The sequence below is a fragment of the Diaporthe batatas genome (assembly GCF_019321695.1).
Source record: "Diaporthe batatas strain CRI 302-4 chromosome Unknown Contig00025, whole genome shotgun sequence".
Classification (NCBI taxonomy): domain Eukaryota; kingdom Fungi; phylum Ascomycota; class Sordariomycetes; order Diaporthales; family Diaporthaceae; genus Diaporthe; species Diaporthe batatas.
This window is the reverse complement of record NW_025408572.1, coordinates 328,108-338,083: the sequence shown is the minus strand read 5'-3', so window position 1 is coordinate 338,083 and position 9,976 is coordinate 328,108. Positions and strand designations below refer to the sequence as shown.

The following is a 9,976-nucleotide window of genomic DNA, read 5'->3' as shown; positions in this document are numbered from 1 at the left end:
GGCCCTCATGATGGAGTATCCCCACGTCGCGATGCAGTTCCTCGACTTTACTGGGCCCCACGGGCCTGACGCGAGGGCTCTGGCCGACGACCTGTTGCGGCTGCGGATCCTGCACGCTATTGAGGAGGAGCAGCAGAAGCACGTGCAACAGGAAGAGCCCGGGGAGGAGATCTCGTCGCACCCTCTCCTCTGGAGCCGCGAGCCGGAGGTTTATGTCGACCGGGACGGGCGGCGGTGGATGTCCCGGATCGTGCCGCACCGTCGGTTCAACGAGGCTTATAACTCGTCCCGGCGGACCATTTCTGCGCCCGTGGACCCGGCCAGGGACCGCTTCGAGGTATATGACGAGCTTGGCGATGGCGACGGCAGCACGAGCGGTCCGGCTGGCTCCCGGATCCTCGTTCGTAGCAGTACGGCCCAGGTTGGAGGAGGAGGGCAGCACGCTGGCGGTCCGGGTCCGGGGGAATCCACATCCTCCTCGCCCACTGGCACTCACAACGAGGTGCGGCCGCGGTACAGTGTTCCCTTGGCCGTACAGGCTGGAGGTCGGACGTGGCATGTCAGCCTTGGTTTCACCACCACAGCAGTCTTGTCGATACCGCCGCCTGGTCTCGCTCAAAGTCGCGCTCCTCCTCCAGCAAGTGGCGGCCCCGTTCTTATCTTGTCTGACCGTCTGGGGTCTATTGTCACACCGGCCTCGGAGGATCTACTCCTCCCTTGGGAATGGGATCCTCCTCTCAGTGACCAAGAGACCTTGTCTTGCCTCGGGGCTCTTGTCAACACCCTCGTGGCATCTCTTGTGGCCAGGGAGGCGGAGCAGGATTGCCGGCCGACATCTGTCTCTCGCCACCCGAGAAATCTAGGTCCTGTTATAACTACCTTGCTTCTGCTGCTCGAGCCCGACGCCGGCCTCGCCCGTGAGATTTCAAAGAGGCAAGCTGCCGCTGCTGGCCCGAACCCATGGAGGGTCGTCTGTCTCACGACCTCCTCAAAGGTGTGGTCATCAGCACCCGATGTCCTCACATTCATTGACCCGCATGCCGGAACACGAGCCACCCGGAAGTGTCTGGGCCTGGATGCACGTGTAGCCCATGGTATAAGAAGCCGCATCGCCACCATGGTCGTTGGCGCCTCTCCTGTCAGTGGTAGTCAAGCAGGGCACTCGCTAGCCAGGTTTCTGCAGCACTCATTGCCGGAAGTAGCGAGGGCGAGGATCAAGCTGGTTGGAGAACTGCTTGAAGATGCTCAGGACCAACAACATATTAGTAACGCGTTGGCAGAGCCCGGAAGGGATCAACAAGGACCATGGGGATCAAGGTCCGCCCTTGCTGCACTGTTTAGCGACGCTCTGAATAGGGTCCGTCGTTTGGTCGGCCAAGGCTCCATGTTACAGCATGTTCACGACCACCAGGACGGATTTGAAACGAACACCATCTCCCTGAGTAGCTACATAAACCCCAGCCAACGACAAACCACACCAGCACCAGCCGGAAAACCCGCCATAATCGACTGGTCGTCCACGCCCACGCCCGGCGCCGCCCCACTGACAGCAACGGCGCGGCCCCTCGACAGCACGCGGCCCCTGCTAAGAGGCGACAGGACCTACCTCCTGCTGGGCCTCGGCGGCGCGGGCGGCCTCGGGTCCTCGCTGGCCGAGTACCTCGTCCGCCAGGGGGCGCGCCACATCGTCCTGACGAGCCGCAACCCGGGCGTCGACCCCCAGCTGACCAAATCATACGCGAGGCAGGGCGTGCGGGTCGAGGGGGTCGCCAACGACATCACGCACGAGCCGTCGCTGCGGGCGCTGATCCAGGGCGTGCGCGACCCTTCCTCCGGGTGGCCGCCCATCGGCGGCGTCGCCCACGGCGCCATGGTCCTCGCCGACGCGTCGCTGGCCAACATGACGCTCGACCAGATGGCGGCGGTGCTGCGCCCCAAGGTCGAGGGGGCTCTGCTGCTGGACCGCATATTCAGCGAGGAGGGGGAGGCGGGCCGGGGGGAGCAGCTCGACTTCTTCGTCCTCTTCTCGTCGCTGTCGTGCGTCCTCGGCAACCGCGGCCAGGCCAACTACGACGCCGCAAACATGTTCCTCGTGGGGCTGGCGGCGCAGCGGCGCGCGCGGGGCGCCGTGGCGAGCGTCGTTGATATCGGGGCCGTCATGGGCATGGGCTACATGGCGCGCGAGGTCAAGGACCAGACGCTGAGGCAGATGGTCGGCGCCGGGTTTAGCAAGATGTCGGAGCGGGACTTTTTGCTGGCCTTTGCGCATGCTGTGGTTGCCGGGCGCGGGGGTATTCTTAAGGGGGAAAGGGAAGGGGAAGGGGAGAGGGCGAGGGAGTCGCCGGCAGCGCTCCGGGCCGGCTACGAGGTCATCACGGGCCTGCACGTGCCGCCGCCGACGGACGAGTTCCAGCCCGGGTGGGTGACGAACCCTCGCTTCTCGCACGTGGTGGCGCGGAGCCGTGCCGCCGCCGCACGCCTGCAGATGTCGACGGCCCCGTCCCCGTCCGCGGGCGGTGCCGAGTCGACTCGGGACCTGCTCCGGCGCGCGAGGACGCCCGCCGACGTGGCTGCCGCCGTCACGGCCGCGGTGCTGAGGAAGGTCACGCACATGCTGCAGCTCGGCGATGAGGTCGCCGGCGACCATGAGGCCCTCCTGGGGCGGGGGACGTCGGGCCTCGGCGTCGACTCGCTGGTGGCCGTCGAGATGCGGGCGTGGATGCTGCGGGAGCTCGAGGTCGACATGCCCGTGTTTAGGATCCTTGCTGATACTGCCATCCGGGATGTGGTCTCGTTTGCCCTCGAGGCGCTGCCGGAGGGTGTCACGCCGTGTCTTGATAGGGGGTTGGGTGACCATGCTGTAGTGGCTTCTCCGTCGATGGCCTCGGGGGCGGGACCAAAGTCGGGGGATTCAAGTTTGTTGCGAGATGGGGATACAAAGTTTGAATCACCACCAGCACAGTCGTCGTCCTATGTCGATCAACGTGGTGAGGCATTACAAGTGGGCACCAGGACAGATTCCTCAGACTTTGCAGCAGCCGAATCCACATCTTCGGTCTCGTCCTCCAGCGCCCTGCCAGCCTCACCTACACCAACCGCCTCAGCATCATCACCATCATCATCAAGGGCCTCCCACGAGCCGGCCTCCAAGCCATCTTCGACAGCCGGGAAGCTCGAGGCTGACAACAAATCACCTCACCCAAAAACACCTCACATCGAAAAGACGGCCCCCATGTCATATGGCCAGACACGGTTCTGGCTCATGAGTGAGATAGGCCCCGGCTCAACAGCCTGCAACGTCGTCAACGACATCGAGATCCGGGCCGAGCTCGACAAGGACGCCCTCGCCCGCGCGGTGCGCGCGCTAGGGGCCCGGCACGAAGCCCTGCGGACAGCATTCGTGAGACCCCCAGCTTCGACGTCCGAAGATGCAACCTGGGACCTCCCCCACCAGGCCATCCTGGAGGAGAGCCCCCTGCGGCTGGAGATAGTAGGCCCAGCCAGCCCACACGACGTCGACGAGATGTTCCACAACCTCCACGCCCACGAGTACAGCCTCGACAAGGGCGAACTGATGCGCATGGTCCTCGCGTCGGTGTCACCAACCCGGCACCACCTCCTCGTCGGCTACCACCACATCAACATGGACTCGGCCAGCATGGCCGTCCTCGTCGACGAGATGCTCCGCCTCTACGCCGGGCAGGCGCTACCACCCCCGAGCGCCCAGCAGGCCGACCTCGCCCTCCACGAACACCACCAGCCGAAGGGCGGGCGCTGGGAAGGGCAGCTGGCGTTCTGGCGTGACCGGCTCACCGCCACCGAACAACAACCATCACCACCCCTCGCCATCTCCCCCACCACCAGCGCACCCCGGACCCGCCCAGCCCGTCCCGCCTACCGCGCCCACAGCCACGGGGCCCGCATCCCGCCGGGCGCCGCCCGCCGCGTCCGCGCCCTGTGCCGCGGCGCGGGGGTCACCCCGTTCCACGTGTACACGGCGGTGCTGCAGGTCCTCCTGGCGAGGCTTTCGTCGTCGGAGGGGGAGGCCGGGCGCGTCGTCATCGGCACGGCGGTCGGGAACCGCGGGAGCGTGGGCGTGGCTGGGGTTGATGCGGCCGTGGGCAACTTCCTCAACATCGTGCCGCTCGTCCTCGATGCGCCGGGGCCGGGGGCGACTGTGCATTCCGTGCTGCGCGGGACGCGGGATGTGGCTGTTGCGGCGATGGGGAACGCGGGGGTGCCGTTTGAGGTTGTGTTGGAGCGGGCGGCTGGCAGTACGGTACAGTTCCAGGCGTTTATCGACTATAAGAGGGTTACGGAGAGGCTGCCGATGCCTGGTGGTGGTGGGGGCGAGGTCGAGGGGAAGAGGTACCTGCTCAGCAGGACGCCGTATGATTTGTTTGTCGACATCATCGACACGCCGGCGGGGGATGCGTGGGTCGAGGTGAGCGCGCAGGAGGGGCTGTACACGGCGGAGGAGGCGGGCAGGTTGTTGGGGTTTTATGTCAACCTCTTGGGCTCCTTGTCACGGGCGGGCGATGGCCACATGAGTGTTGGCGAGGCGGAGATGTTTGACCCGCGCGAGGTCGAGGAGGCGTTGCGGCTTGGACAGGGTGAGTTGGATACATCCTCTCTCTATCTCTATGTCCCTTTCTCTCCCCGTCTCTATCACTCCCTCACTCTCTCACTCTCTCACTCTCTCACTCTCTCACTCTCTCACTCTCTCACTCTCTCACTCTCTCACTCTCTCACTCTCTCACTCTCTCACTCTCTCACTCTCTCACTCTCTCACTCTCTCACTCTCTCACTCTCTCACTCTCTCACTCTCTCACTCTATCACTCTCTCACTCTCCCCATCTCTATCACTCCCTCACTCCCTCACTCTCTCACTCTCTCACTCCCTCACTCTCTCACTCTCTCACTCTCTCACTCTATCTCTCTATCTCTCTATCTGACACACACACACACACACGCACACACCAAAAAGAAAACGAAATATCATAAGCGACAACCACTAACAGCACCTCCTAGGCCCCATCCTCCCCCTAGCCCACGCCTCCATCCTCCCCCTTCTCGACGCCGCCGCCCACGCCGTCCCCCGCACCGGCGCCACCCACACGGCCCTCGAGGACACAGACGGCGGCTCCGTGTCGTGGGCCGAGCTGGCCGCCAAGTCCACGAACCTCGGCCGGCTGCTCGCCGACAGGGGTGTGGGCCCCGGGTCGCGCGTCGGCATCTTCCAGGAGCCGGCGGTCGACTGGGTCGTCTCGGTGCTGGCCGCGTGGCGGGCCGGGGCGTCGTACGTGCCGCTGGACCCCGCGCAGGGTCCCGAGAGGCTCGGCAGGATCTCGAGGGGCGCGCGGCTTGCTGCGGTGTTCGTCCACGGGGCGACGGTGTTGTCGGCTCGGGAGAGGCTGGGGCTTGGGGAGGGGGTTGTTGTTGTTGATGTTGCGGATGTGCCTGGGCTGGGTGAGGGAGGGCTCTCGTATAGCTTTACTGACCCGGGAATGATGAGTAAAGGTGGTGACGAGGCTGTGGTGTTATATACGAGTGGCACCACTGGAGAGCCCAAGGTGAGTGGACTGCCGAACTTTTATTGTTGTTCTTATGGTTCTTGTCGTTGTCGTTGTCGTTGTCGTTGTCGTTGTCGTTGTCGTTGTCGTTGTCGTTGTCGTTGTCGTTGTCGTTGTTGTGGTTGTTGTTACAAGCAGCTAACCAACTGGCGGTTATGATATAACACAGGGAATTTCTATCCCTCACCGCACAATAGTCAACGGGATCGAAGGGATGCTCCACCGCTGGCCAGAACTAGCCACACACCAACAGACAGTCCTCCAGCAGTCGTCCATCAGCTTCGACCTCTCCTGGTGGACGGTCCTCCTGGGCCTCTCGACAGGCGGCACGGCCGTGATCGCAGGCCGCAGCACCCGCGGCGACCCGAGGGCCCTCACCAACCTCGTCGTCACGCGCGGCACAACCCTCACCGTCGCCACGCCCAGCGAGACGCTCGCCTGGCTGCAGAGCGCCGACGACCCGGCCGCGCTGCGCGCCCCGTCCTCCTCCCGCTGGCGCTGGCACGTCGCGGGAGGCGAGCCCTTCCCGCCGGCCCTGCGGAGGGAGCTCCGACTACTGGGCAGCCCCGGGCTGCGCGTCGTCAACGCATTTGGGCCCGCCGAGTGCTGGATGCCCCTCGCCCATGAGGTCAGCTACCACCAGCAGGGAGAAGAGGGCGAGGGCGAGGGCGGCGTCCCGCTCGGCTCCGTCATGCCCAACTACACGGTCCACATCGTCGACGAGGGTGGTCGTGTCTTACCACCCGGCATGCCCGGCCAGCTCGTCGTCGGGGGCGCCGGCGTCGCGAGCGGGTATGTCGATATGCCTGAGCTGACGGCGCGGCGCTTCCCCCTGGACCGGCACCCGCTGCCGGCGCACCTTTCTTGTGGCTGGGATCGGGTGCACCTGAGTGGTGATCGGGGGTATCTGAGCATAGAGGAAGGGGCAGGTGTGTTCAGGCTGCTCGGGCGGATCGACGGTGACACGCAGGTCAAGCTACGCGGCCAGCGCGTCGACCTCCGCGACGTTGAGGCGAGCATCATGGCCCGGGCTGAGGGGCGGATCAGCGAGGCTGTGGTGACTGTGCGGCGACTTGATGACCATGACGAGTGCGAGTCTTCCACAGATCCCTCCTCGTCGTCGTCGTCATCATCACACGGCTTCCTCGTTGCCCATGTCGTGCTCCGGCCGTCGGCAAACATCGAGTACGCCACCACGTCCGAGAGGGACGACTTCCTGCGCGCCCTGGCCAGGAGGCTCCCCCTGGCCGAGTACATGCGCCCGACAGCCATCATCCCCGTCGGGACCCTGCCGCTCACGCCCAACGGGAAGCTCGACCGCAGGGCCATCGCCGCCTTGCCCGTCCGGTTGGGTCCGGAACGCCCGTACCCACGGGCACAGCAACACCACGAAGTATATCATCACCAGCAGCAGCAAAAACCTCCTCCGCCCCACAACGGAGGAGTCAGCCCCAGCCCCGCCAGCGACCTGAGCCTCAAAAGGATGAGGGAGATATGGCGCCAGGCCCTAGCATCTCCAACAGGACACAAGTCTCCCCTCCCCCTCCTCCTCCCGGGATCAGAAACCCTCGACCCGCACGCCGACTTCTTCCACGTCGGCGGCAACTCGCTCCTCCTCACCCGCGTGCAGACCAGTCTGAGGCGGCACCACGGCGTCGACGTGCCCCTCCGCGAGCTGTTCCACAGCAGCACCCTGGGCCAGATGGCCCTGCTCCTCGAGCGGGGACTCCCAAACAAGAACCCGGCACGCCACGGCGCCATCGACTGGGACCACGAGGCCCAGCCCCCGCCCGAGCTGGCCCTCGCCGCGCAGCTGGCCAGGCTCGACCCCATCGTCGCCGCCGGCAGCCCACACAGAAACCGCCTGGTGGTCGCCCTGACCGGCGCGACGGGCTTCCTGGGCCGGCATATCGTGGCCCGGCTGGCGGCTCACCCGCGCGTCGCCGAGGTGCACTGCCTCGCCGTGCGCAGCGCCGCGGGCGCCGCACGGCTACAGGCCGGGTTCGAGGGTGACAACAACACGAAGGCGAGGCTGGTCATCCACCGCGGCGACCTCTCCCACCCAGACCTCGGCATGGCCCCCGACCAGGCCGCGGCGGCCTTCTCATCCGCCGACGTGCTCATCCACAACGGCGCCGACACGTCCTTCCTCAAGTCGTACGCCACGCTGCGCGCCGCCAACCTCGGCTCGCTGCGCGCCCTCGTGCGGCTGTCGCTCACGCACCGCTCCATCATCACCAGCCCGGGGGGGAGAGGGCGCAGGCCGCCCGCCCACGTCCACCTCGTCTCCACCGCCGGCGTCGCCACCTTCCTGGGCCGCGACCTCGCCGAGGAGGCCCTGGGGGTGCCGCCGCCGCCCCACGTCACCGAGGGCTACCTGCTGACCAAGTGGACTGGCGAGATGCTCGTCGAGCGTACCGTGGGGGGGTCGGCGGGGTTGTTGTTGCGCGCCACCGTGCACCGACCCACGGCGCTGTCCGGCCCGGGCGCCCCCGAGCTTGACGTCGTGGCCGCCGTGGTGCGGTATTCGGAGCTCGTGGGCGCCGTCCCGCGGCTGGAGGGGTACGCCGGGAGCATCCAGTTCGTGCCTGTGGGTCAGGCCGCTGCTGATGTCGTGGCTGCTGCGGTCGACGACGAGCCTCTCGCCTCTCTTTCGGGTGCTGGTTCTGGTGATGGTGGCGACGGGCCGGCTGTACGATATATAAATCACTGTGGTGGCGGTCCAGAGAATGCTGTCCGGCTCGACCGGCTGGGCGAGTACCTGCGCGTCAAGATGGGGCGGGCTGAACCGCTCCCCGTGCTTGCGGATGAGGAGTGGATCGTCAGGGCCGAGGCGGCTGGCCTCCCGAAGCTGCTGGGCGAGTATCTGCGTGCTGACACGCTGGGTGGTAAGAGGAAGACCTTTAGAATTTTGTTGAAAAGCTAGAGGTTTAAGGTTATGAAGTGGTCTGATCACGAGGGACGTTAATACAATTCAATGGTCTTGAAACGTATATTTAAATACCTAGAATAATAACCATAAAGTTTCTACCTCCTTCAGAGTGGAACTTACTAGCTCACATCGCCTGAATCCTGAAGTCATCACGGCTTGGACTAAAACTGTTGATTTAGAGCTGGTCAATATGGGAGTAGTACAGAGATGATTTTATAACCCAGCAAAGGATCGTTGGATCTCTCTTACAGCTGTTCAGAGGGGCGGAGAGCAGGTGTCGTCAACCAGCACAAGACGGCCTGGCCCGTACACGACGGCTCACTTGGACACACTATACGTTGGTTCTCTCACAAAATGCGCGTATGGGTCAGCCTATATACCTAGGTAATTAAGGGCTCCCTGCCAGTCTCTGGCAGAGCGGCACAGCTGCAACCCAACCTAACAGGCTATCGTTAAATCATGGCGCAGGTCAGGGGACCTCGTAAATGGAACGTGAAATTTCAAAGCGTGGGTGCGTTGGTGACTGCCAGGTCAGTCACAAGCTTCATCATATTTTGGGGACCGCAAGGGATAACACGGTTGACGATTCGCTAAAGTGACATCGCCATATCACAGAAGGCTGACGACAGGGCAACTTTCTAAAGGGGTAGCTAACAATGCAAGAAATCTCAGCAGACAAAGAGGATTCAATCACAGTGTCGGGTGATAATTTGCCGGTTGGACATCACAAAGCATGGAAAATGAATAAATATATAGTAAATGAGTGTATTTGATATATTTAATGGTTCCTGCCCTCATCCAACCGTGTTGCCCTGCACCAGACCCGCTAGTGCATGCAGTGAAGACCCATCCAAGTAATAACAATTTCTCCTGTCCCCTCTATCCAAGCGCCCGATAATGCTCAGTCTGTTTCCAGACGTCTTCTAACGAACATGAATGCTCTCCAGGTAGAATATTCAGAGCCCGCTCTCTACTTCTTGTTCTTGTAGTAGGCCTTGGCCCTCTCCAGAGTTCCATCGTAAAGCACGTGAACTGTGTCGACGACCTTCTTCCCGGCCGCGTTCAGCAGCTGGATAGAGGTCACCACTCCTTGCTCTGGAGCAGTGGACGACTGGTGAGGCTGTCCCCTATTTGAGAGCAAACCGTGTAAGCGTCCGAACCAGAGCGCATACACTCAAAGTACGAGACCATGGGGATTACTTACTTGATCTTGGCCTTCTTGATCTTGTCGCTCTATCCGTCAATCAAAGATTAGCTTAATTGTTCTGAAGACCCAGGTTGAAGTGTGAGTGCGTACCCAGCCCTTGACAGTCTTCTTGAATGACTTGTCCTTGACGTGGCTCCTGTATGGCTCAGGCAGACTGTCTGGCAGGGTGCCTGCGACGAACTCGAGGCTGCTAATGTCCGACGACGGCACACGCCCGCCTGAGCTAGAAGGCCTGGAACCAGATTGAGATCCGCGAGCAGACAT

General features: G+C 63.3%; 1 protein-coding gene across 1 annotated transcript; it reads right to left on the bottom strand.

Annotated features, from left to right (window-relative positions):
- Positions 1-9,475: 9,475 nt before the first annotated feature.
- On the bottom strand, positions 9,476-9,976 carry KVR01_013235 (uncharacterized protein; the record flags this gene model as incomplete). The annotated part of the gene is made up of 3 exons (XM_044790755.1): positions 9,476-9,632; positions 9,710-9,738; positions 9,803-9,976. 3 exons carry the CDS (start codon positions 9,974-9,976, stop codon positions 9,476-9,478), a joined length of 360 nt encoding a protein of 119 aa, XP_044637689.1.